The sequence below is a fragment of the Mucor mucedo genome, assembly GCF_025094135.1.
Source record: "Mucor mucedo strain NRRL 3635 chromosome Unknown EV154scaffold_2, whole genome shotgun sequence".
NCBI lineage: Eukaryota > Fungi > Mucoromycota > Mucoromycetes > Mucorales > Mucoraceae > Mucor > Mucor mucedo.
Window position 1 is genome coordinate 535,153 of NW_026252286.1, and position 26,107 is coordinate 561,259.

The 26,107-nt window shown below is 36.6% G+C and overlaps 11 protein-coding genes across 11 annotated transcripts; 3 read left to right on the forward strand and 8 right to left on the reverse strand.

Annotated features, from left to right (window-relative positions):
- Window positions 1-58: 58 nt before the first annotated feature.
- Window positions 59-1,629, forward strand: EV154DRAFT_546984 (uncharacterized protein; the record flags this gene model as incomplete). The annotated part of the gene is made up of 7 exons (XM_051604725.1): window positions 59-262; window positions 391-637; window positions 694-739; window positions 798-892; window positions 956-1,164; window positions 1,226-1,359; window positions 1,419-1,629. The coding sequence occupies 7 exons, from the start codon at window positions 59-61 to the stop codon at window positions 1,558-1,560; spliced, it is 1,077 nt and encodes a 358-aa protein (XP_051463550.1). The 3' UTR covers window positions 1,561-1,629.
- On the reverse strand, window positions 1,577-3,249 carry EV154DRAFT_546985 (putative beta-ketoacyl synthase; the record flags this gene model as incomplete). The annotated part of the gene is made up of 6 exons (XM_051604726.1): window positions 2,967-3,249; window positions 2,774-2,881; window positions 2,639-2,710; window positions 2,492-2,578; window positions 1,808-2,428; window positions 1,577-1,741 (listed from the first exon to the last, which is right to left on the reverse strand). The coding sequence occupies exons 1-6, from the start codon at window positions 3,186-3,188 to the stop codon at window positions 1,577-1,579; spliced, it is 1,275 nt and encodes a 424-aa protein (XP_051463551.1). The 5' UTR covers window positions 3,189-3,249.
- A 730-nt stretch (window positions 3,250-3,979) lies between these two features.
- EV154DRAFT_434087 (galactosyltransferase-domain-containing protein) lies at window positions 3,980-6,046 on the reverse strand. The gene is made up of 4 exons (XM_051596758.1): window positions 6,012-6,046; window positions 5,720-5,944; window positions 4,771-5,636; window positions 3,980-4,712 (listed from the first exon to the last, which is right to left on the reverse strand). Exons 1-4 carry the CDS (start codon window positions 6,018-6,020, stop codon window positions 4,220-4,222), a joined length of 1,593 nt encoding a protein of 530 aa, XP_051463552.1. The 5' UTR covers window positions 6,021-6,046; the 3' UTR covers window positions 3,980-4,219.
- A 38-nt stretch (window positions 6,047-6,084) lies between these two features.
- EV154DRAFT_546987 (SUMO-conjugating enzyme ubc9) lies at window positions 6,085-7,105 on the reverse strand. The gene is made up of 6 exons (XM_051604727.1): window positions 6,928-7,105; window positions 6,762-6,845; window positions 6,645-6,693; window positions 6,446-6,579; window positions 6,303-6,382; window positions 6,085-6,228 (listed from the first exon to the last, which is right to left on the reverse strand). The coding sequence occupies exons 1-6, from the start codon at window positions 6,994-6,996 to the stop codon at window positions 6,168-6,170; spliced, it is 477 nt and encodes a 158-aa protein (XP_051463553.1). The 5' UTR covers window positions 6,997-7,105; the 3' UTR covers window positions 6,085-6,167.
- Window positions 7,106-7,482: 377 nt separating this feature from the next.
- On the reverse strand, window positions 7,483-8,618 carry EV154DRAFT_490574 (mitochondrial pyruvate carrier). Its single transcript, XM_051599440.1, has 4 exons — window positions 8,455-8,618; window positions 8,310-8,379; window positions 8,106-8,232; window positions 7,483-8,036 (listed from the first exon to the last, which is right to left on the reverse strand). Exons 1-4 carry the CDS (start codon window positions 8,548-8,550, stop codon window positions 7,982-7,984), a joined length of 348 nt encoding a protein of 115 aa, XP_051463554.1. The 5' UTR covers window positions 8,551-8,618; the 3' UTR covers window positions 7,483-7,981.
- A 102-nt stretch (window positions 8,619-8,720) lies between these two features.
- On the reverse strand, window positions 8,721-10,670 carry EV154DRAFT_490577 (velvet factor-domain-containing protein). Its single transcript, XM_051599441.1, has 7 exons — window positions 10,455-10,670; window positions 10,337-10,401; window positions 10,196-10,265; window positions 9,995-10,140; window positions 9,850-9,934; window positions 9,633-9,788; window positions 8,721-9,576 (listed from the first exon to the last, which is right to left on the reverse strand). Exons 1-7 carry the CDS (start codon window positions 10,664-10,666, stop codon window positions 8,958-8,960), a joined length of 1,353 nt encoding a protein of 450 aa, XP_051463555.1. The 5' UTR covers window positions 10,667-10,670; the 3' UTR covers window positions 8,721-8,957.
- Window positions 10,671-11,229: 559 nt separating this feature from the next.
- On the reverse strand, window positions 11,230-12,550 carry EV154DRAFT_597961 (uncharacterized protein). Its single transcript, XM_051607022.1, has one exon. The coding sequence runs from the start codon at window positions 12,516-12,518 to the stop codon at window positions 11,289-11,291; it is 1,230 nt and encodes a 409-aa protein (XP_051463556.1). The 5' UTR covers window positions 12,519-12,550; the 3' UTR covers window positions 11,230-11,288.
- Window positions 12,551-14,130: 1,580 nt separating this feature from the next.
- Window positions 14,131-14,728, forward strand: EV154DRAFT_434098 (uncharacterized protein). The gene is made up of 4 exons (XM_051596759.1): window positions 14,131-14,148; window positions 14,215-14,370; window positions 14,430-14,590; window positions 14,650-14,728. Exons 2-4 carry the CDS (start codon window positions 14,248-14,250, stop codon window positions 14,696-14,698), a joined length of 333 nt encoding a protein of 110 aa, XP_051463557.1. The 5' UTR covers window positions 14,131-14,148; window positions 14,215-14,247; the 3' UTR covers window positions 14,699-14,728.
- EV154DRAFT_117976 (kinase-like domain-containing protein) lies at window positions 14,719-17,003 on the reverse strand. The gene is made up of 2 exons (XM_051593933.1): window positions 16,843-17,003; window positions 14,719-16,754 (listed from the first exon to the last, which is right to left on the reverse strand). The coding sequence occupies exons 1-2, from the start codon at window positions 16,940-16,942 to the stop codon at window positions 14,794-14,796; spliced, it is 2,061 nt and encodes a 686-aa protein (XP_051463558.1). The 5' UTR covers window positions 16,943-17,003; the 3' UTR covers window positions 14,719-14,793.
- A 1,612-nt stretch (window positions 17,004-18,615) lies between these two features.
- On the reverse strand, window positions 18,616-20,806 carry EV154DRAFT_455303 (uncharacterized protein). The gene is made up of 4 exons (XM_051597337.1): window positions 20,345-20,806; window positions 20,173-20,283; window positions 19,799-20,102; window positions 18,616-19,726 (listed from the first exon to the last, which is right to left on the reverse strand). The coding sequence occupies exons 1-4, from the start codon at window positions 20,799-20,801 to the stop codon at window positions 18,736-18,738; spliced, it is 1,863 nt and encodes a 620-aa protein (XP_051463559.1). The 5' UTR covers window positions 20,802-20,806; the 3' UTR covers window positions 18,616-18,735.
- Window positions 20,807-21,909: 1,103 nt separating this feature from the next.
- Window positions 21,910-23,456, forward strand: EV154DRAFT_490584 (uncharacterized protein). The gene is made up of 7 exons (XM_051599442.1): window positions 21,910-22,020; window positions 22,101-22,418; window positions 22,480-22,611; window positions 22,675-22,878; window positions 22,952-23,020; window positions 23,082-23,138; window positions 23,195-23,456. The coding sequence occupies exons 1-7, from the start codon at window positions 21,926-21,928 to the stop codon at window positions 23,265-23,267; spliced, it is 948 nt and encodes a 315-aa protein (XP_051463560.1). The 5' UTR covers window positions 21,910-21,925; the 3' UTR covers window positions 23,268-23,456.
- The last annotated feature ends 2,651 nt before the right edge of the window (window positions 23,457-26,107 follow it).

Consider the following 26,107-nt stretch of genomic DNA (forward strand, 5'->3'; position numbering starts at 1 on the left):
TTTAAAGGTGAGACATGTGATTTTTATAACAGAAGGTTTTATTGTATTTAAGTAAGACATGAATACGATCTGCCATAGCGAACATAAAGTGAAAATATTATGTAATAGCTCGGTGCACTACTTTCGCGCACCAAAAATGGAAATATTACGTAAGATGTATATTTTAAAGCCCGACATTGGTGCGGGAACGACAGTCGCTTTAAAACCCGTCATTGACATGATTTTTTTAAGCTTTGTGTTTGAAACTAATTTTTTTGCGGAGGTAAACTAGAGGTGGGAAAACCTTATGACGCTGCATGAGAAAAATATTTAAACAACAAAAACAACAAAGAATAAAAAAACCTTTTTCTTTTGCTCAAATATTTCTAGATATTTTTTTAAAAAAAAAAGATGCTGTCCAGAATAACAAGAACAGGATTACGTATACCCACTGCTGTATTCACGAAAAGGTTATTTCACCGGAGCATACTCTCCTCTTCTGAGAAAATCACCGATACAACAGTAGAGGATGCAAAAGGAGGACGCGCCAATGAAATCATTGAAGCCGTCTTGTATGGTTCTAAAAAGATCAAGGAGGAGGAGCGTCAAACCCATTCCAAAGTTTTGGCAAGAGGAAAATACGTGCATGAATTACAAGGTAACATTTATTCATTTATACTCCAAGCTTCTATTTTTCTGATATTCCTATATTAGTTCATAAAGTCAAGCCTGACAAAGTGGATGAGTATATTTCTCTATTGTATGTTTCCCTTTTACGTATATATCGTGTTCTCTTATCATATTGTTCGTCTATCTAGATCCAAACACCTCCCCAAAATAGCCAATGATCCGTCCAACGATGTCAACTTATGCGGCAGTTGGTCTATCGAGATTGGAGAACTCGACACCTTTGGTAAGCTGAATGGTTTTGTATACATAAAAAAATGTTTAACACCAAGTCTTGAAAAAAAAATAGTTCATATTTGGGAATATAAAGGTTATCCAGGCCACCAGCAAACCTATGAAAAATTAGCTGCAGATCCCGACTATAAAGAATTCATGAACAAACTTAGACCTCTTTTGATTTCTCGTGAGAATAACATGATGTTAGAATTCTCCTTCTGGCAAACTTCTCCACCTAAAATTACAAACGGGATATTTGAACTTCGAAAATACAACTTGAAAGCAAGTTTTCTTTTTCTCCAATTTGTTATGATCGATACTAATTTCATTTTTTTTATATTAGCCCGGAAGATTGTTAGAGTGGGAAATGAATTGGAGAAAAGGATTGGAATGTCGTAAGCAGTTTTGTGAGCCCGTGGGAGCTTGGTTTACGCAACTGGGTGAATTAAACACGGTTTATCACATGTGGACTTATCCGTAAGTGATGATATATGAAGTTATTATTATTTTCTGCATAAACCAACCACACTATATAGTGACCTACAAACACGGAAAACAACCAGAGAAGATGCCTGGAATACAGAAGGCTGGCCAGAGACCGTTTACAAAACTGTCCGTTTAGTTGATAACATGAACTCTTTTATCTTGAAACCTTTATCTTTTAGTCCTTTACGTTAAAACAAATTTTTATTTTTTAAACACTTTTTGCAAAACATAAAGTAGCGTTAGTACCACCAAACCCAAAACTGTTTGTAATAACTGCATTCACTTGTTTCTCTTGAGCAACCCGTGGTACGTAATTCAAATTGAATTCCTCAGGGTCTTGTTTATAGAGGTTCAATGTAGGAGGAACCACGTTCTATAATTATTTAAAGAAAAAAATGTCATTATCCTGTTATCGGTCTTGAAAATATACATCTTTTACCTCATGCACAGACAGAATCGAAAAGATGGCTTCCACAGCCCCAGCAGCACCTAATAAATGACCCGTTGCTCCCTTTGTGGAAGACACAGCTAATCTATCCCAATGACCATCAAATACGGTTTTGATCGCTCTGTTCTCGGCAGCATCGCCTACCGGTGTACTGGTAGCATGTGCATTCACATAATCAATCTCTGCCGGACTTAATTGAGCCACTTCTAAAGCACGTCGCATGGATCGAATAGCTCCATCTCCATTGGTAGGTGGTGAAGTCATATGATGTGCATCCCCGGATAACCCATATCCTTTTAATTCAGCGTAAATCTTGGCTCCTCTCTTTTTAGCATGTTCGTATTCCTCCAACACAACCACGCCAGACCCTTCTCCCATCACAAATCCAGATCTATCACCATCAAAAGGTCGTGATGCCTCGGTAGGGTTCTCTTCGTATTGCGTGGCTAAAGATTTGGCGCGTGCAAATCCTGCAATGGCTAATGGATGTACAGAGGATTCTGTACCGCCTGCTACCATCACGTCTGCATCACCATATTGAATAAATCTCATTGCATCGCCAATAGCATGCGCACCTGTTGTACACGCTGTAGAAACAGCATGATTTGGCCCCTAAAATGTCATTTTTTTATTTTAGCTATCTGCCAGTATTGTCTATTAGTCATCAAGGCTTACTTGGAATCCGTACTTCATGGTAAGATGGCCTGCTGCCATATTGATCAGGATTTTGGGTACGAACATAGGTGATACCTTTCTATAGCCCTGTTCACTTTTTTAATTAGTTTATGTGATGGTACTTATTAGGTCTACATGACAGCTTACTCCTGTAGCATAAGCGCTAGATGTCTCCACGATATCTTCCAAACTACCCATTCCAGAACCTATACACACACCCTTATTGTTTTTTTTTCAAGATATTAATATGCGAACTTTAAAAAGTTCCAAGTTCCTGATTACCGTGCGTTGTTTCTGAAGATCTGTCTCTGGCGTCCATTCGGCATCGGCAATGGCTTGACGTGCTGCAGCAATGGCATAATGCGAAAACTTTGCCATAGTTCGATCGTCCTTTTTAAAAATAGATACATATATGTCAGCTTGAAGTTATACGCGTGCATAAATGTCCAAAAAAAAAAAAGAGAATATACTTTACGCCTCGGTCGAGCCATTCGCTAGCAGTAAATTGGCCTTGGTCCTTTGGACCTTGGGGTACACAAGCAGCAATACGAACAGGTAATTTTTCAAACCCCTTGACATCGGCCAAGGAAACAATACCACATTGTCCCTCTAAAAGGTTCTTCCAAACTGTCTTGACACCAACACCAAGTGGTGTAACTAAACCTAGCCCTGTTACGACAACTCGACGTTGTGCCATTTTCTAATGTTTATGTGAGTGAGAGAGAAAAGTGTAACTGGGTTTAAAGCAGAAGTGTGTGAGAAATAAAGTGTCAAGCCGAATTTTGGGGGGATGGACGGGGGTGGGGGAGACCTGAACGAGCTTCATGGTACAGTTCTTAGGGTTTATTATATACCGGAATTGTAATACTAAGCTAAAAAGTATATATCAATAAGTTTCAATTTGTACAAATTAAAATGGCATGAAAATAAATATCAGACTAAGAATGGAGACGTCTTACAAATCAAGTGAGCCTACGACCTTAGGATCAACCATGAATTCATAAAACAGACTTTATAGAAGAGGAGTCGATGCATGTTTTTTTTGGTCGAGGACAGCCTACTTCAGTTCACTAACGATATTGGCTGTTTCAACAAGAAAACCGGAAGGATGGGTTTAAAAAAAAGGTGAAGCCGAGAAATACCAAACGCGAATAAATGTAAAACTGATGTTACAGTTCTTATTTGCTGTTCTGCTGCCAAGGTTATTGTAGATATTTGCCAATGGCCGTCGTATCTATAGAAAATGTCATTGAAAGCTCTCTTTTTTTCAATGAAATCCTGAATCATAGCCTAGTTTTCTGGTAAGAGCGATCACTTAATTGACATTTCTCTTTATATTAATTCCTGTAATTGATCTAGCTATAATTTTATAACACTCAATCCATGCATTTATTGAAAATTTTGCGGCAGTCTAAAAAAAATGTGTTGGGTATTCGCAACTTGGTCAAATTCATGTCTGTTGTTATGAAGGCTATCATATTAATTATTAAGTAGGCAAAAATGAATCATATATATATTTTAAAAAACAAGATTACATTGTAATGTTATGTGATATTCTTTTGTAAATCTCCCACTAATCTAAATATAAAAATAAGGTAATGGCCTTTTTAGAAAATCTGACCATACCTTTTTTTTTTCTGGAGGTCACTGTACAAATGTGGGGAAGGGGAGGGAGGAGGGGGAGGTATCTATGGCAGGCAGAGAAGATAGTCTATGTAGGTAGTTGATTTATTCCATGACCGTAAGCTGCGGCATATTCAGTAAAGTGACCCCCTTTTTATCGTCACAATCAAAGTTCCATTCTTTCCAATGATTTCCTTTACCATGACAAGGATAGCACATACCACACACGGACGTTTTAAATCCTGCACACATCTTGCGACCGTTCTTTAAATTGTCCAACATATCATACATGGTTCCACCAATCGCATCTGCTTCACCAAAATCACCAAAATGTTTACCAATCATATCGTTTTCGCATACATCTATTTGTTGAATACGTCGATCATGGATGGGTAGGATATTGAACGGATATAACCAGATACCTAGATTTTGATCTTCATTTTTGACAAACATGCGAGGCCCTTTGACACCAGCAATTAAATGCACCACATCTCGTGAGAGAATATAAAGTGCACCTGCAGTATAAGGAGGGAAAATCGGTAATGGATAGATGAGTTCACCGTTCTTATTTTCAGTACTTCTAATTGGTGGTATATTCCTAGCAAAAAAGATATCAGACCAGCTACATAAATCTACACACAGACACACACACTTACCAGTATGCCAATCCTCTCCAATAACGTTGTGTACGTCCCGCCAATTCCATCTCCTTACTCACCGTATCCCATCGAACAAAAATATCGTCATCCGTTTTCAAAAAATAGTCAAAGCTGTAATCATCAGCCCATTCAAAAGCAGCATACACTTTTCGACTTAAATCCTGATACAAATCCGAACAGGGCAATAATAAAATATCATCGTAATCCTCAATTTCTTGGTCAATTAGGGGACCTACACTTTCCTTGACTTGATCATTGGGTGGTTGACCCAAGATGAAACGATAAAAATATGAAATATGCTCACTATCCTTTGGCATCAACTTCAAGGTCGTCTCCCGAAAGACCTTTCTCTTTTGTACACTTTTGGGTGTCCAAGCCGAGAGTACAAAGACCATGACACGTACTTCCGATTCAGCCAATTGAGGATGTTGTCGTCCAACCGGTGTTACCATGCGCATCTCAGCCAAAACAGAAGACTGTCTTCTCATTTGACCTACCTGATAAAGAGAGGCAAACATGGTAATGAACACCACTACGGTTAAGGGCAGGATCAACACTCGTACAAACGTCGATTTATGATTGGCTCGTGGTTCTTGCATATCCTCAATGTGAGAATAGTATCTGGGATTGGATGTCAAGGTGATTTTCAATACGTTGGATATTAAAAAGATGAGGCAAATCGTCATCCACTTCCAAATGGGCTGATCAATACCGTAATGAGAACTGAGAAAAGCGGACACTGACCAGTTAATGACAGTTAACGTAATTAAACGAACCATGGCACTGCTAATTTCATAATGATGTAACCATCTTCGAAGCATACTCGTTGTTAAAATCCAACTCCAATAACCTGCAAGAATACACTAATAGGAAAAAAAAAATAGGAGAGACAAAGTCTTTAAATTAACAAGTTGTTATTACAAACATTGTAGATCTTTTGCTATACCCAAACGAGAGCGACATTGTGGATTAGTGGTGTACTTTTATTTTGGAATAAGCCTGTACTGTCCAGTGTAGTTCGAGAGTATGCTTTGGTAATATTGTTGTAAACACCTAAGCCTGCCGGAATCAAGCATGATAATCTCAAGACCATGATGGGCAAGCGATAACTTGGTGGTACATTAAGTGAAGAGAGGCGAGTCCTTTCTTTAGAAGAGGAAGGTACACCATGCTTATAGAAAAAGAAAATTTTAATGTCTTGTTTATTTGTGTGGTTTTATTAGACAAGGTGAACTTACAGAAGCCATTTACTCCTTACAAAAAAGTATGACAATTATAGAAAAGACAAATGAAATTTAAAAAAATATTTATTTTGTGCTCAAAAAAAAAAAAAAGGGCAATCCATGTTATTGGCTGCTGATTTAGAATTACGTAAAAAAAGGGCTTTGCCCTCCTTATGTTCTATTGGCAGCAGCTTGTTCGCGTACTCTTCTCTCGTATTCCTTCTTGTCCTTACTACAAACCAAATATTCTAATTTAGTAAACGTATCCTTGTCAAGATCTAATCTATATCTTTCTTTTTTTTTTACCGGAAAAGCATGTAGGCATCCTGTTGAGCTGGACTTTCAGGGTTGGGATCGTTTAATAAATCTTGAACACCAAGAAGAATCTAAAATAAAAAGATAAGCACGGATGATTTTCGATACAAATTTACTGTTGCTGCTATGTTTACCTGTTTAACTGTAATTGCTGGTTTCCATCCCTCATCTTCATTTAAAATTGATAAACAAACAGTACCAGAGGGATATACGTTGGGATGAAATAATGGTGGCGTGAATTTACATTTGGGTGGTTTGGAAGGATAATCTATATAGTGACTGAACGGTTAAAGACATACACTTTTTAAAAATGCGCAGTCAAATATAGTTTACCTTCTGGAAAGATCATCACAAGCTTATAAGTGGCCTTTTCCCAAGGAGTCTACAAAAACACGTCTTTTTTTGTCAGTATTTTTTCTGCATCTTTGTTGGTCTCCAGTTCTCATTTACATCGTCTTTTCCAGGAATACCACAAGTCCAGTTCATTAAATCGAGTGAATTATCCGCATTCTTTCCAGGTCGTGCCCAAAAACCCTAACAAGTAATGTTAGTAAAAAGCGTTCCTCTTTTGTATATGTCGTTATTATTTTGACATTATAATATTCAATTTATTTACATGGGGATGGTCTTTTCTCCACTGCTTTCTTTCTTCCATTAAACGACTACGAGAAATGCCTGCGCTCATTTTAAAACTATGTTGTCTGAAGGGTCAAAATAAAAAAAAACAAGAGGGTCAAAATATAATGGAGAAAAAAAAATGCACGTCACATTTTGATGTTCGAAATTGTCTATGCAAATCAAAGTTAATTCTCAAGGTACGCAGAGACATGAAATCTTAATTCGATTGCATATGAATGACTCTTTAAAAAGTCAAAACAAATTTTTACTTTTCAGGCAAGCACTTGTACATCATCCACCATCTTTTAGTTTGTGTTTATTATGATTCACATATGTGTGGTATATCTGTAACATATTAAACTAACAATTACAACAACAAAAATTAAGCCTTCGATACAAGAGAATATAAAATTAGGTGTGAAATAGCTCTTCTTTTTTTTATACTAAGGGGGGCTCCCATGTGGTAGCTGTGCAGTGGAGAATTTTATGTGACAAAATATTTTTAATCTTTTTAGCGCTTAAAGCGAAATAGCAGGTATTATGTGATGTATGAACTTATTCCGGAGATGTTTGGTGCTGACAATGGCAACTTTTGAGCTGTTCTGGAATGCTGTCTTTTTTTTCGCCTCTAGAAAATTTGACATACAACATGTATGATAGTGTAATAATTGATTCATACAAAATGATCGCCTCAGATGTTGAGACTGTACAATCAGAACATACTTACTTAATGGCTTTGATATTCGGTTCGCATGAATCATCCCTCCACAAAAAAACACACTGATAATTTAACATAATGGACGAGCATACTAAAATTCTCTCCAATTTACAGAGACTTGCTTGCAAAATAATGGGGGTAAATATAGGAGGATTCACCTGTAACCGACGAACTGGAGAGTAATTTCGCGATGATTCATTTGTTCAATACACCACTTTGAATTAAGGAAATCTTTTGTCTTTGAAACAATAAGATTAGAAAAGGCACCTTTATTATATATTTTTTTCCCACGATCACACGCGTGTGTATTTTAATCGGCATGAACAAAAGCGTTTTACAGTAAGACTTTTTCAGGCATGGGAATAGGCTCCTTAACTGTTTGACGATGACTACATGAAAAAGAGTATGATATCAATTGAAACAGAAAGATAAAGATAAATGAAACTGTGTTGATTTACTTTAATATACGGCAGACCTGGGTAGTGCCTATTAAAAAGACAGAGAAATTCACCAAGGAAACCAAACGGTTGACGGGTGTAATTACAAATCCATATCTAGTCCAGATCAACCCAGTAACACATAAAGCTTTTTTTTTTGTATGTAAATAAATAAATGAATATCATTCTCAAGGAAATAAAGTTTCATAAGGGGTCATAGCTTACATAGATTTTGAGAAATACTTAATTGATCTGCTGGTTTTTTTAAATCGCCTAATCCTGCAATAACAATACCCTTTTTTTTTATTATTATTATTTGGCGGTGTTTTTAGTAAGAATAAATGAAACGATCACGATTGAATCTTGTTACCCATTTAAACGTAGGTGCCCAAAAATGAATTGTTTTTGGTCCTGCAGGGGAGTTTAAAAACCTGTTGAATACAGATTGCGTAGCAAGAAAAGACATTAGAAAGAAAGAGAGGAAGAAAGGAGAAGGAAAGGAAAGCAAAACAAAGAAATAGATGTATAAGTGTGTGAAAAGAGTTTTCGGGTTACATTAACTTTAAAATTCGACTCTTCTCCCCTAAAAGTGCGCTTCGTGCAACAAATGTAATCACCGCTTTAAAAAAAAAATCATTTGTATATCATAACTGTCAATGATCAAGACACAATTTATTGGTGGTATATCGTAATACAGAAAAAAAAAAAAAAAGAGTCATAAGAATAATGCATTTTTTTATATGAGTATGGATAAAAGAGGTTAGGGCATATATAGGAGGATAAAGGAATGAAAAAGAACGACGAAGGAAAAAATAGCTGTACAAAGGAAACATGAAATAAGGAAAGAATAAGAGGGGAGACTATTTACATATATTATAGATAACGAGGGCGTTGTTGATCTATCATGAGTGAAGGTGGAGGAAGCAAAAGAGGTAGTAGCGATGATTGAGGCACATGATCCATAATGGCTCTTAAAGGGGGTAGTCGAGCACCCCAGGTATGATGCCCGGTGGCTTTTTGATGTAGATCTGCCATAGAAATGGGCGGTGTTGGTAGTCGATCATATGTGTGATTGCTGCTGTCAGGGCATGTGTGGTATTTCACTAAGGAAACTGTGGGTGGTGGTAAATGCATTGTCACAGGAGGCGGTGACTCTGCTATGTTGTTCATGATGGGTGTCCATGGTGACGAATGGTTGCTAGACCAACTTTTGATACGAGTGTGTATTGTACTCTCTGGACTAGGAAATGCCTGTTGTACAGGATCTGGTTGTTGGTATCGAAATTTGTTTGTCAAGTCTTTATAATCAAATTCTTCATTTATAGGTGGGGGAGTAGTATGAGTTGAGCTTGATTGCCAACGACCAAAGAATACGTCTTTTTGAGTGTTGGAGGGTTCAGCATAAGAAGGAGAGTTGACAAAGACGTTACAAGCTCTTTTTGATTGACATCTCTTTATCTGGGTATCAGCTGATCCCGCTTTCCTTTTCCGACTAGATACAGACATCATGTTAGTGATCAATGAGAATATATATTATTTAGAACATACGTTTGAAGTCTGTGTTCTTTGCGTATTCTCATTTTGACACCTTGATCGGAAAATGTCCTTGATAGGAATGTAGGTTCTACGGGACCGGGGAAATGTTTGGGTAAGAAGACGGTGAAGGTGTCTGATAAGATGGTTCTACGGTTTTGTACTTGCCCTCTAAAAATAATTCAATCGATTAGTTTTACGAATTAAATTGCAGAGGGAGTGTATGACATACTCGACGATTTCGAATAAGGAAAATCTTAATTTGAATTTTCCTTCTTTTTTAACAGCAAGATCACCGAAGACAAAGAAGCCTCCATCTGTTTATGAATAAGGGTTAGACAAACTAAATTTGTTTGTTACAATACAAAGTAGTGTACCCGAATTATCGACATCTCGGAGTCTGTAGAGAGAGGATACGGTCGTGCCCGACAAATAGTTTTGTGCTGGTAATAAAGGAGTTTCAGGATCTTTTTCAGTAACAAGATTGGCTACTGTAAAGTAAAAGGGGCTTTGAAGGCATTTTCTATGGATTTTTGTATTAATAAACAAAACATCTACAAGTACAAGAATAGCTTTACTTTAATTCTTCTTCGGTGCAATTCTTCCAATGAAGTTGCAAAATGGGTGGGGGTTCAATAGGTCGTCGGTCTTTTTAATACAACGGGGTTAATCTTTTGAAAGAAGGGAAAAAGTTTTTTTTTTTTTTTTTTGGGTTTTACCTCTTTCGTTGATTAAGCTAATTTTTGCTCTTTTTGGTTCTTGTCTAATCTCGACATCATAGTCACTAAACAAATAAAGTAAATAACATGTAGAAAATAGAGAGTGATTTAAATTTACATTTCAGGGGAGAGTGCAGCAAGAGAGCTTTCGATGAATCTATAGGTGCATCCACCAGAGTTACTCGATGAGTTGTCTTTTAGCATTCTAAAATATTTATTTTTTTTGAAGATAAAAAAGAAAAAAAGAAGAGAGAAAAATAAAAAAAAATAAAAAAAATAGGAACCTAGTATTTTTAAACACAAAAAATTAAACATCAGCATCAACCGCATGAGATGATTACTATTTTAGGTGAAATTATTTACTTTGGGGTTGATAAAACCTATTTAATTCTAAATATTTTTTTACTTATTCAAGTAATTGCCAAGACTTTTTTCCGGGTTTTTTATTATTTGTCCACACGTTACATTGATTGTACCATTTGTGCACTAAACTTGTGTCCCACGTGCTGCTGTCTGTATGAGTTCATCTTTTCCCCCCTCTATCATGACTCACTCTGGAAAAATTAAATCCCATAAAAGGCAAATATAATACCCTCTTTTGGACTTTATTTTCCCTATATGAATCTTTTTCACAGCTTACCCAATACTTACATCTTGGAATAAATGTGTTATTTTAAAAGTCAGTTATGTGGTGTTATATAAATATCTCCTTTTCATAATCCAACTCCTCCAAAACATACATAAACACAAAATGTGCTAAAAATACTCAATATTACTCGTTTGTAACATTGCATGGACTGAGCTCATTATAATGCCATATTAGGTTATATTTACTGAAATTGGCACCTGTATTTTCGGAACTCCTACACTACCCCCCATCAAACTTTTATCCGTTATCTTTTCTAAAATTACATCACTTTATTATTATTTACAAAAAAAAAAAAGACATCAGTTAATCATGATGTTCAAGTCTTGACCATTCTTTAAGTTTAATATCATCTAGCTTTGTTAGCATTGCTTCAGCTTTCTTCACGAGTGATTTACGTTCATTTCTAATATGATCATCACCATCAGCCTCAATCGTATCCAGTTTTAATAAAAGATTCACAATACGGTCTTCGTAGCTCAAAAATTCACGGTTTCCAGCAGTCGTGGCAGTAATAATTGTATCAGGCGATGCAGCACGTTCGGAGAAATCAAGCGTCACATGGAGTACATGGTCTTCATGTTGGTTTTGGATCTCATCAAGCTCTTGTTCAATACGTTCCAGGGCATCATACTTTGCTATCTTGACAGGGTCTTCATTATCAAAACTTGTAAATGCCTCTTCGTTGTCATGCTCAGTACCAGTAAGAATTTCATCCACAAGGTCCTCTATATCTTGTGTCTTATTCACCAATGAAGGAACATGAACAAAGTCTTCGTCCATAGATTCATCGTCATCGATATGTTGCATGGCCAAAAGTATACCCTCATCATCATCATCTTCCTTTGTAGTGTCAGCATCCAATACCATTGGTTCATTTTCTTCAGCATCTTGTTCATATTCCACTTCTTCTACCTCGTAGTTATCTTCCTCTTCTTGAGACTCCTCTTCATCTTCCTTGGCTTCCTCATGGCTCTCGGCAGCATCTTGCTCCACTCCAAAAATTAGCTTTATAAGATGAGCCAATTGATCACGGTGAGATTCTTCATCTTCCGCTTCAGATTCAGACTCCTCTGCTTGCTCCTCCACAGGCATAGCCACAGCCACATCCGGTTGACAACAAGCCGCAGGGGCCGATTTTTGAGTTGCCCAAAGAAGGTATTGATCCTGCATCTGTTGTTGTTGTTCTTGTAATGCTGCATAATATTGATGTAACTGTTGTTGTCGCTCCAATTGTTGTTGACGTTCCAATTGTTGTTGGCGTTCCAACTGTTTCTGGCGTTCCAAATGTTGCTGGAGTGCTAATTGTTGTTGCTGGGCCATCCATTCTTGTTTTCTCTTGTTTTGGTAGTAGGCTTCGATCGCTCTATCTTCTAATTCACGGCGACGGTAAAGTTCAGTGAGCACCTGGAGTCGATGGCTGGCCTTTTGGATACGACGTTGCTCTTCTAAATGCTTGCGTTGAGAAAGTAAGGCTTGAACTTGCAAGTAATCGTTCAAGGATAATTGGTTGCTTTGAATGTAGATAGGATACATGGTATTGTTTATAAAAATATAAAATTATAATTAATATGAAGAAACAAAAATATACATGTCATATTTATATGAATTTTGGGAATATGACAATGGAAGGTTCCCGCAATTTTCAGTGTGCTTACTAGCAACGGTGTTTAAATCTAGAACCAATTATCTTTTTTTATTCTCTTTTTTTCTTTCTGGAAGGTACGTGCGTTGTCCAGCAAATTTGTCATGAAATTACTGCGGGTTACTACTTTAAGGTATAATGATACTCTATTGTTATTCAGGGTCCCCCTCCCCCTCCTATTATGAATTATTAATCCTTTTTTTTTTTTTTTTTTTTTTTTTTTTTGGCTCTCAAAATAACAAATAACCCCAGTACCAGGAAATGTATTCCTATCAGCAAAAATAGTGAGTACATTGCAACACCATATTTTCTGAGTATACAAATAGAATGCCTTTATCTTTTCCCATATAAGGTTCAAATAGACTAAACCAACTATTGTGACCTATCATCAGTGCTTGTTTTAATATTTCTCTCTCTGCTACATTTTCATCATCAGGTACCTGTTACACATGAAGTAATTCTGTACCACGCGATTCCATTGTCTGACCCAGATACTTAAAAAAACATTGGGTAACGGTAAAATATTCAATCACAGTTAGACGTATCTGCCGCACGTTTAATAGTGTATATGCCAATGGAGAATTGGCAATAATAACATAAACAAGTCTACAAACGGGCAGACTTTTACCCCCAAGAAGAGTTAAATAGTTTATGTCCAAGATAATAAAAGATATGTCGGGTCTAAAGCAAGTATCAAAGAATCACTTCAAATCAGAAGGAAACTCAAGTAAGCTGTCTGCACAACCGTGATCTTTATTCACAGCCTCTCTCTTCTGACAGTAACGAAGATATTGAGTTAATAAGAAAAACTTAAAGGATAGATTGAACTGCCCACAAATCACATAGAATCTCCTGATGAAAATGAAGCCAGACAATATAAACAAGCGGTGGCAGTAGAATACTAATGACACTAGTCCCATCTCTCCTAGACAATCTCGGGGATTTCATCCTTTCCCATTTTAATAAAAGGTCGTGGCACGTCAACTTGGTAACCCAAATACATTGGCTTTTACGTGGCTGGAAGAGTGGATGGGTAAACATTTACTCTGGATGTTAAGTAAAGAATTCTTGAATAAACCTGTCATTGTTTTCAAGAATATACGGTATATCATTGGATGTTTGTCCACATCATCTTCCTAGGATTTCGTCATAGCAGCATAGGTGCCAGAAGGCGTTGTTCATAAGTAGGTTATTCTAGTCCATGTGTTACATAATATAAAGATGTTATACATTGCTTACAATGCTGTGATACATCAGTTGTCTCATCCTTTTGGGAAGCTTCCCATCAAATTTCCAGGAAATTTTGCATATATCACTATGGAGTATTTGCATAAAATGCAATACCGTCGAGTTAAGGTCAGTAGTTTTGGTTGCTGAACCAGATGATGGGTTGATCCATTAGCAATAATTCAAAAACGATCAACCAGGACACCTTTTGGTGGTAAGGATGCTGCTTCAAATATAGTGATCAATCCAATACTTGCAGTACTTGTGTACACGATTATTAGATTAAATAAGACTGTAGGTGATTGCTACACAAACAAACAAAAAATTAATCGTTATGCTAATAAGCGACGGTACTTAAAGTATCCTTTTTTGTTTTTGTTTTTCTTTACAGCCATGTCAGAAGAACCAAGCAGTCAAGCAAACTTGGCATTATACCAATCCCTTCAAACAAAATCGATCGAATTATCACATCAGCTTGCAGATCATGTCGTGTCTATTCAACACCAAATGAAACACGTAAAAAAACTGTTTAAACATTTATGCAATTGAAGAAGACTCAATAATTTATTTTATAGATGTCCCAATCAACAGCCGAAGCGGGAAAAGTGTACAAGTTATCTGTAAAAAACCTATCAGAGGAAATTGACGCCAGTACAAAAATGTCTATTGAGCTCATTACCCATTGCGATGAACTTGATAAAGATTTATCTCAACTCCAGGAACTGTCTCGGCAAATGTAAAACTAAGAAAAAAAAAATGTTAAAGAGAGACCATACACTAATATATGCAACTTAGTAAATCTGTAGATAAAGCATTAGATCAACTGAAGAAAGCCTTGATGTGAACAATAAACCAAGATAATTTGGCACAAATTTTGATGAAAAACTTTATTATGAAGGGGGGATATGAGGGGAGGGAGGGAGGGAGGGAGGGAGGGAATTACAACTTGTCAAGACCAAGATCACGAAGAATGTAATACAAGGCACGGTCAAATTCATCTGTGGTGTCAATGCGTTGTGCCTTTGGTGGTTCTTGTGGTTTTTCTTCTTGTGGATGGTCAAGATGGATCCTTTTAGGGCTGGCTGGCTCATCCTCGTCGTCCTCAAACTTTCTCTTGAGAGACGCACCCCCTTCCTCCACATTTTCATTGCTGACGGGAGATAGCGATAAAAATGTGGATTGGGAGGATTGTCGTGAGTGGTCGGGTAAAGGTGACAGAGAAGGAGGACGGGAAATTATTGGTGGTTCAGGTGATAATATAGGTGAATGTAACAAATTATCTGCCTGCGATGAATTTGATGGTAATTTTATAATAAGAGGCTCAGCCTTATATTGTTTGATTGTCTTGTCTTCCTGGATCAGATCAAGACTTACTTTTGGCATGAGCTGCTGCATTTCCACAGGATAGATGATGTTGGCCTTTTGACCACGAGCAGCTTTCTTTGGCCTGCCTCTTGGTCTACCTGTCTTGACATAGGTGTAATAAGGATTGACCTTCTTTGCAGAAGACTCTTCCTTTTCTTCGGGCACCTTTCGTTTGGGTCGACCCACTGGTACGCCAGATTTCGAAAAGTACTTGATTCCATCTCTGATGATAATTCTATCCGTCTTTTCTGGCTTTGGGACTGGAGGTTTGCTTGGTGGTCTGCCAATAGGTAACCCGGATGGGAAACAAGCCCTCCCAGTGATCTTGTCCACATTCCTTGGTTGTGATGATGGCTTCCCTGCTGGTCTTACAGGTGCTGGCTTTGCTGTTGAAGACCTTGCTGTTACTGGCTTTGGTGCTGGCTTAGGTGCTGGTAATGTTGTCACCTTTCTTGCTTGCTTTTTGACAACAGGTTCAGGGGCGTTGGCTTTGCAGAAATTGTTATTTCGTGCAGCTCTTCTGGACCCGTCTTCGCATCCCCACTCTTCTAACAATGCTGCTTTTACATCATCTTGTTGGACCCACAACAAGATTTCAGCTGCAGATTTACGATGTTGAGGTTGTACCCTCAAAAACATTTGCAAGAAGGTTTTGCTCATGGGACCAGGCATGGCACGGTCGAGTACTTGATCGATGTAATAATCTCGACTAACAGTGTCACGCAAACCTTTCAAGTCAGTATCGAATACACCAGGCCAAGGTTCGATACCCAAGAATATTTTCCAGACCATTGTACCCAAAGAATAAATGTCCTCTGCCGCAGGATCTATCAAGTAAGGTAAAAGGGAATGGTCCTTATTGTTTCGGGGAAGTGTTTGTATAGATCTGTAAAATCGGTAGCCATGGTCAGGACGAGCCATGACAAAAGGCAGATTTTTACACCAGACAGCGAGTTCTTCCTTGGTGGCAGGTTTGACTTCATCCTTGTATAGGCTGTTGTCGTTGCAGTCGACCCACCATTTTTTGGCATCACGCGGTGAAAAAAAGACGGCTTTACCGAAATCAATCAAGTACAAATGAGGCTGGCCATTGGGTGTTTTTGCATTGACCATAAAGTTAACCGAAGATAGATCACGGTGGGCTATTCCTAGTTGGTGTGCTTCTTGTAAAGACTTCAACATTTGAACAATGATATCCATGCGTTGGTTGGCCGTAAGTCGCTGATGAGCATGTGATTTCAAGTAGGATTTCAAGGTCATGTCATATCGCTCCATAGTTAAACCAATCATTTCCTTTCCGGCTTCGTCATGAATGATATCTTTGATTTGTCCGATATGTTCTTTGTCCTTGAGCGCCAATAAACTGGCTATTTCCACCACTCGTTGGGACGCTGTGGATCGTCGGAAGACTTGAAGTACGTCATTATCTTGAGTGAAATAAACATGCTTAAAGTAACCCTCGGCATCAATCGCTCGCTTAAAATATGAATCGTACTTGATTTTCGATACAATATACGAATTCTTTTCATGACAAACTATAGGAAGAAGAGTTAAACATTCGTTTTTTTTTTTAAAGAAAAATAAAAATAAAATATAACATGTTATTTCTGTCTCATAACTTACACTTCGCAAGTCTTTTCCAGTGTTTTTCAAATGAAGGTTCTGTACTATGTATCTCGGAAGGTTGTGTATCATGTACTTGGACCTTGGGAACAGCGTCCATGTTTTTAATTTCTTTTGATTTTGTATCTGTAAGCAAACTAAAAAAAGAAAGAAAAAAAAAGAGGAAGACAAATTAATTTTTACTAGCGCAGCAAGTTAAATTTTTTATTTTTACCTGAGCATGTTTGATGCAGATTGATATAAGTTCGGTAATGCTGTGATGGGAGATTTATCACTATAGCAAAGTATAAAGATAATATTAAATATATAGAAAAAAGATGTAAAAAGCTTAGTCAACATAACATATCATATGCTGCTTTTCTTTCTTTAAAAAAAAAAGTACCTTGTGGAAGTAGGAGGGGTATATTTGCTTTGTACATTTAACAGGTTTTGAATAGTAACATTATAGCAAGATTCGAATCGATCGACACGCGAGCCGGTAATGTTATGTACAAATTGACGTGTTAATTCGCTATCTGCTGCTGTTGTGACATCTTTAGCTGGTTTCAGACTGACTTTACGGGCTATCTGTTCTTTCCTTTCAAATAATCGATGTGCTAATTTAGTGGGTATAACTGTATTTATAGAATTTGTAAAGGCTATTTTAACTTTGATCCAGCCTTCAAACTCTTCCAAGCGGCTTTCATGCCACTCCCCCAAAGGGTGAACAATAGCCACATTGGCCTTGATATGTGAGAAGCTTGGGTTTTCGGTGGATTCCATGAGTTCAACATCGAAAAATAAAGCGAGAAAGTTGCTGATGTGATCTCTGGCATCGAGCAAGAAATGACTGTTTTTGATAATATGTAAACGATGCGTTGGTAACTTGGAAGGTTGCTTAATTGCGTCGTGAAGTGGAAAATGAATTTCCTGATGTGTTTTAATATTTACAGAATACATCAAGCTATTTTCAAATATAAAAAGTGTTGGTATCGGATTGCGTTTTTAAATAAACTTTTGTTCATATTTGCATTACCTTTCTTTGCGACATTGAATGGAAGAATATATTGGCGTTGTACAATATTCTTCTGGGACTTTGGTTTGAGCACTACAATGAAATAAAATAAAAATTTAAAAAAAAAGCCCTGTTTAAAGCAAGAAACAAATAGTTTTTATGTCACTACCTCAAGTCAATTCCATCAATAAATTCCGCAGTAATTTGAGGAATTGATAATACTGCACTTTTGAACGATTCGAGACTGTCATAAACGTTTTCAAACAAGTTCACTTCAATAAGGTGTAAAGTCGTAATAAAGTCCATAAAGTCGTAGTTTGTATAAATGGCGTCAAGTATGTATATACATTGCCTAATTAGACTGTTGCCAGTACCAACCGACGTTGCTTCCTCCATGAATAAAACTTAAACAGTAATGTGAAAGGAAAAAAAGAGTGTTTTTTTTAAAAAAAAAGAAGAAAGAAGAAAGCAAAAACATGAAAATAAATTTGTGCGGGCAGACATTTTAGTCGGATAAAGGCAGTCACGTCCTAAATTCAGTTACCGGCACTACAGGCTGTATCTAGGATGCAGACATGACTGAAATAGCTATAGAACTTTTATTTACAATAGAGGTAAAAGTAATATGCTCGACATTCTTTGTTCTGTCAATTGTCTATGATTCCTTTTTGAAGATTTTGTGTGTAGATGTGATTATGCACAAAGACATCAAATCTTGTTTGAGTCTTTCTTTCATTAAAACTCTGTCAATGCAAAACCTTAGTTTAGTGAATAAAAGGATTGGTGAAATACTCTATTCCGCCAATAAAAAAGAAAACTTTATTTTTTTGTAGAAGAAAATATCCAAAATTGCTTATTGGGCCTAATTAACATTGAGGTGGAAAATCCAGCACCCCTTTTTATGTCTTGCCAACACGCTTACCCTTGTTTTTCTTAATTCTATCTGCAGTCTTTTCTGCAGTGATTTGGAATAGATTTGGCTTGTCGAATTTATCATCTTGCTTATTTTTAATCTTCTTGACTTTACCGCGATCATAATCAAGATCATAAATGTCAACTCTCTTTCTTTTTTGTTTGAATTGCTTCAAGACAGACTTTCTTTGTTCTACAGTGGCTCCCACATCCTCGTCCCAAGTACTGATATTATCTTCGTATTGATTACTCTGTAATTTAGCCAATAAATCGTCCTTGACTTGCGCACTTTTACTTTGTAAACTTTCCTTTTCGATTAACGCACCAAGTTTATCACGCTTGGATTTCATATTTTCGTCATGTGAAACTACAATAGCTGCTGCATTTTCTGCCTTTTCTTTGGTAGAGGCTTCTTCCAGAGCTAGACGCAATTTCTCTTTTTCTAATTCCTTTTCTTCTTCCTCTTCGTCAACCTGTTCGAGCATAACCTCCTCTTCCTCTTCCTCTTCCTCTTCTTGTTCAGTTATCTCCTCCTTTTCCGCTTCTACTGGGATGTCAGCCTTCTTTTCGACACGAACAGGAGTTTTCTTCTCCTTCTTTTCAACCTTGGGTGGTATAGTGTAAAAGAGCATGTATGGCTTCTCTTCCATTAATCTTTTTAAACTGGCTACTTGCACATTCTCGTTATCCATGCAGTACCAAATACCGTTGGAACTCTTTACATAGGTCATGTAATGCCCACTGTTGATTGTATCGCCGGTATGAACAATGATTGAATACAGATTATATTTCAAGTTCACCTTGTCTTTTTCAGAGGGTGTGATGATACGACTGATATCCATTGTTTCGTCAAATTTGACTACTTTGTTAATTTTGGTAGTATCTCTATCTTGATTAAATCTCTTTAATTGAATAGCAAGCGACATGGGTGGTCTATATACGGATTTTTTTCCAGTCAATTCACCCTCATTCTGACAGCTAGAAAAGAAAAGGGGTTTCGTAATGTCAGTAGAATGTGGATAAAAATAATAGATTGTCATTAAGACTCACCTTAAACATTCTTTGAATTCGGCCACTTGAGCTTTAAAATGTCTTGTCAAACACCTTTCGACGGAGCTACATTGTGTGAGATCCAAGCTTAAGTGAAGGAAGGAATCGTACGTGTTTTCAGGTGTGTTACAAGCAGGACATTCAAGATGCTTTTGAATATGACCACCAAAGATTTGGTATAATGCTGTAGTTTCTGCTACAAGTTTGTCTTTGGATGTTTTTTCTGATAATAAAAATGACTGCATTTGTTCCATGAAATACGTCCAAACATCATAGGCATCTTTCGGTGTTCCATTCTTCATTTCTAATAAAACCGACATAAGTATTCTATACCGTGTACAACATTTTTGTTTGGAAAAAAAAAGAACACATACTTTTTAATTTTCCTACAAATACACGAGGTTGGAGAGCATAGGGCGAGCCCTTTAATGCTGATCGAACATGTTCCTCTACAGCACATACGAAACAGTAATCCTGAACAGTACCTGATTTTTGTTGCTATGTTAGTGAAGCAAAAAAAAAACATCATTAGAAAATAAAACTCACAGTTGGCGCTATGCTTTCTTTCCAACAAATAATTGGCCAAGGCAGGTGTATAAGTCAAAACTTGAAGCACAGCATTCAATGAAGAAAGATGGCCGAGATCTTTTAAACCTGATCCAACAGGGTGAATATCATTCCAACCCTGATTGAGTTTATCTTTTGAATAAAGTACTTTTGCAGGACTTTCAAACCCGTTGGCGTCAATCTTGTCGGCAATATTGTCACCGCCACCGCCGCCCGATATATTATCATAGGCAGAGGTAGCATGAACTACACCCGAAGTACCATTGACAGGTGCAAACTTTTTCTTGAATAATTCAAACTTTTGATCGACATAACGAGATTTTCGAAACTTGATGGCTCGGTTAAGTAAACTATTGACAGTACTCTTTTGGACAAGTGTGTCGCTCTTTCCTCCCTTTACTACTTTATCTCCACGCTGGTTGCTTTTACTGGACATTAGAGAAGAAAATTAGAGAGAGACCAAAAAAAAAATTCGGAGTCGTTTTTGGTGAAGAAAGGGACTGCTGTTTTTATATGTCACAACCTCACTTTAGCAAAAGTGTTGCATTATCAATGTTACGTACCACAATACATAATTTCGTCCGTTTTTAGAGCAGTATCCTGGGTCCACTCAGGTTAGGATACTGTGAAAAAAAAAAACTACTTATACAAAAGAGAGAACTGGTAGGATTAAATTGTCTTTACAAATGAAGATGTCCGTGTATTTTATCATGTAAAAAAACCATTGATACACTTCAACTTTTTTTTTTTTGTAAAGGCTATAAAGTGATGATCGGGGGTATAAAGCAGTTTTCTCTTGGGAGATTTAACCTTACTTTAATATGCTTGTGTGACACTATAACTGTCATTTTCTAGAACGTTTCTTTTAAAACGATGCATGCAAGACGTATAAAGAGTAGCCATTTAGGCAAGTGTGTATATATGTGGCTGAAACAATTTCATAGTATTTACAAAAAAGAGTGGCCTATGCCGGTAAATTCGTGACCGTACTCTGGTTGATCTCATTAATTGATCATTTAAAAACAATTGAGTAAGAAGATTCCAGAAAAATATACCATTGTAGGCTGTTCATTACAGTCAGATCAACCAAAAATTTAAAATGTGACAAGCCTGTATAGTCTTGACGATGCCAAAGTTAACTACTCGTAGCTGAATGACGGAAAATGTACAGGGGGATTTCGATCATATTTGATAAAGCTTATCCTATACTTCTTTAGTCACACTACGCAATAGTAGAATAACTTATGTACATGAGACAGGTTTTAGTCTTCATCCATAAAAATCTGGACATAAAAGATGCGATGTCTTGGATCAATTCTGACTGTGAATTTTAATATGAACGGGAGCGAGGAATTGGCAGAAGGGCAGATGTGGCGTTCAGGTTATCCTTATGTATGTCATAGCATCTTTGTAAAAGCATGTTCACTCCCATAAAAAGTCACGTTAGTTGGGTGGGTTTTGGACGGTCTTTTTTATTTAATTTTGGTTATACATGCCCACGCGCAAAGCGTGAAGAAATAAATCTTTTTTCTTTTTTTTTTCATTAAAAAACGTTTTAAAATGTCCTACCACTGCACTATCTGTTATGATCCAATTGTCAAAGACAATGACATGCCCGCTTGTTTAGGTTGTGGTCACACCTTCCACAAATCATGGTACAGCATGCGTAGAAAGAAAAAGTAACGAATGGAAACTTATTTTTTTTTTTTTTTTTTTTTTTTTTGTGTTCGTCTAGTATTACTCAATGGATAGCGAGCAAGTCCGCCCAAGTATGTCCACTCTGCAAAAAAAGAATCTCCAAGAACAAAATAATTTCACCCATTTATCTTTCAACAAACGATGCACCCTCAGCAGCTGCAGTCGATCACTCTGAAGTGGTCTCATTGGAATTAACAATGACAGTACGAAGGCTACAGCAAGACAAAGTAGGACTGGAGACAAGTATGAGCAGCTTACACAAAGAATTAGAAGCCAACAGAGTAGAAATACAACGTCTCCGTGATAGTCTTGAACAAGCACGAACTCAAAGACGATATATCAAAATTATTAGAAAGTATGGGAAATTATACCTACGTTTTCATTTGTTTTGACAATTTTTTATATCTGTGTTTTAGAGTTGCGGAACTGGATGATGACTTGTCAGAGGAACCGATGCAACAGTACTTGCAAAGCATTCAACATTTATCGTCAAGAGAACTTTTAATTCATGTTGGAGCTCTTCGTGCACGCCAACTCAAGGCAATAAAGTAAGATCCACCTCTTATATATGTGTCGCAGTATGCTCACTTTTCTTTCTCTTTTAAAATTAGGGAAACCGAAGCATCTGTCAAACGATTAGGAATGCAAACAAGAGATAATGAAATTTTAAAGGCAAAGATTGAGGAATTAAATCAACGCCTCAAGGGAGATAACACATCATCTCCAGCAACACCTACAAGTGCAACCAGCCCTGCAGAACAACCTGAAAAGAAGGTTATCATCCTGGACGATAGTGATGGAGAAAGCGATACAGTGTAAATATAAAGATCCCTTTGAATGTTTATACGACTTTACCTAAATCTTTTTACCTTCTCCTCTCTATCATAGAAATTTAACAGATGATTATGTGGATGGTGAAGATAGTTTAGACTTCTTTGTGGAAGAACACGTAGCACAGTAAGCCAAAAAGGAATTTATGTAATTATATAATATGACCGACCAATGATAATCTGTTTAGATCTTCTAATTCCCGAAAGAGGAAAAACAACAGCAATGAGAATGGCGAAGGTGAAAGGTGAGCAACAAACAAAAAAGATGATTGTTAATAAATATCTTACCTTTTGGTTTTAGAGCAAAAAAAATTGTTGCTATTGATCTAAGCCAAGACGACGATTCGGCAGGTCCATCGAGATCCAGGGCATAAAATATCACTATTATTATGATGATATTTAACTCTTTCTTATACATTTCCCTTTGCTTTTCATCCATCCTTTCTATATACCAAAGCGTATTACTTGTAATGCCCCGTTAAAATTATAACAAGAGTTTACCTCTATTTTTTTATTTTTATTTTTTTTTCATATATAAAAGCTTCAATCCCCTTTAGTCTAAATCTCAAGTCTTTGGCTCTTTCCATTTGATGCATCTTGTGATATTACTATACATCCTGAAATGATAACCAGAGAGATTGATATATGATGTACCTGAAACGGCGTATACTAGAAGGTGATAGCCTTATGAATTTGCCAATGTATTAAATGTCAGAAGTAAATAGCATGTTTATTCATCACTTATTTACAAGCTATCTAATCTCTCTAGTCAATCAAAATAAACGTCACGATTTACAGGTGGTCAGCTATGGATGCAACTTTTAACATGTGAAAGCAGATGTATAAGGTGATAGGAGTCTGGCATATGGCTTCTTTATGAAACTTACATGATGGGTGCCTACAATACCACCGTAGCCCCTCAGTCACGTTACCATCTCCTAATGGAATAAACCAAAAATACAGGATTCGCTGCTCTTTGTTTGTAAACCAGATAAGAGATCCATCGGAACCTAATCCGATATTACAACTGGATCCTACAACCTCAAAAAATAATAATTACAGATATTAGTACAGTTACACAGCCACTCAAGGTATGTTTTTAGTTACTTCTAAAGGCTGCTTTATTAAGTACACCATTTTTAAAATATTAGATCAAAATGTAAAAAAATATTAAATGAAAATCAAGATTGTGTAGCAAGGAAGAAAGGCAGAACAGAGACTATGGATTTCTGGTTCCAATAGCTAAAGAAAAAATAAGCGACGCACATGTGTGTAGATATTTTCATGAGTAAAAGGTGGATCTTAAACAATTATGGTCATGTTCTAAACTGGGTATTGCAAGAAAATAACACTTTGAAATTATCATTTAAGTCTGGTGAATGAAGAATTGGAATGCGACATAAACTATTTGTTAACATAGTACAAAGACGAAGCACGAGAGAAGGAATTGGGCATACTAAATGATATAGTGATCCTGAGTGAGTATCACTAGTAATGACATATATTTGCCTAAACATTTATATTAAAATGTGAATTTTAAATCAGGTCGTAAAGTAAAACAGCATAATGTATAAGAAGCGTTTATTCCACTAAAGTTAAACGTAATCGACATATAGATAAACCTGCCAGTATAGCTTACATAACCCGATGAAATATCCCTGTTTGAAAGTTTGAGATACAATACATGATGTAAACAGATCACCGTTGCAAAGATCACGAGGTAAAATAATTTATGCTAACAATCAACTATCTTAATAGTTAGACTCGCATGCCCTTTGACAATGCATTGTCCTCAAGAAATCTAGATATATACAGATGGTAGACGAAAAACTGCAAATCCAGAAGATATAAACGGTCTCCATTGATTCTTAGTCACTTTAATAGCATCATTTATTAACAGTGATGAAACAAAGAGAATATAATTATATAAGCCGTAAAAGCATGACGTACCCTCTCTTGCCTTAGCAATGCTCGTTGTCAAATGTCAGCAATGTCTATCTTCCCGTTATCTGCGCTTACACCAATGGTAAATCCTTTACTGATGTCTCCGCCATTTTTGGTTCTATCTGGGCAACAACAGGAGCAGGTTATCTGATTTCAGGGTAAATAATTATAAGATTAAAACAAATTTATGTAATAACAAACGGTATGGACGTCATTACAAAAGCGAAATTTGAGCCAATTATAAAACGGACTTGTAATTTGTCCAAAACGAACATTTGTCAGAAACGAAAAAAAAAAATGTATTTAGCTGGAGTACCGTATTTAGAAGGACGCGCAGGTGCCTGTGCATAAAATTGGTGAAACATTTTTCTCGGACATTGTGATTTGAGTTTTAAATGTTTTATTCGACAAAAAAGGAATTTAACAAATGAAAATAACGTTTTGGGCTAAAGAAGAGGATGCTGGCCTGTTTCAGCACCAACGGATTGGTAAAATAATAATATTTAATAAATATCATTACCAGCCAGAATAAAAGATTTTAAGCGAGGTAAGATTATTTAATTAAAAGATAAGACTAATTTCGATCGCTTCAGCATCATCATTACCAAATTTGCATTTTAAGATTCGTCTTTATCAGCATAGCATGCTTATCAAATCAATAAACTTAAATGTCTTGTAGCTACTTTATATAATAGTATTTTTAAGCTTTACAAGAAATTTCTTATGTTAGCGGTATGATAACCAAGTATTTAGAAGTTACGATGCCATTGAAGCTTAATCATTGTGAAATATTATCATTTAAAAAAGTAAAAGGCTATTGCTAAGCCGGCTGAAGACTAATGTCAATTTTTCGTTGACAGATTCACCCTTCCCGGCTCCAGTCATATCCGCTCAAATTTTATTGTCCGGTAGGATAAATATGCCCGTGACAATGATTGGCCTTACTAAGGTTCCGCTGAGCTTCCTTACAGCCACAGAACGGAAAGGCAATTTATTGTACCGTTCACATGTCGGCAAAACCCAATTACCGGAGCTCAAAAAAAAAAGGGTGGAGGTTATTCTCAGCTGTCAAAATTTTGCTTATAAATTCATAATGAACAAGCAAAAAGTTTATGCTCCAACCACATAATCATGTATGTCATCCTCACATTATTCGGTAAAATAATATGAACAAGCATAATATGTTATCTAGAATAGACCATTGCAATAAAAAAAGCTCTCTTCCATTGTACTTCTTGAATGCTATTTTTGATAACTGCGAATGTCTATA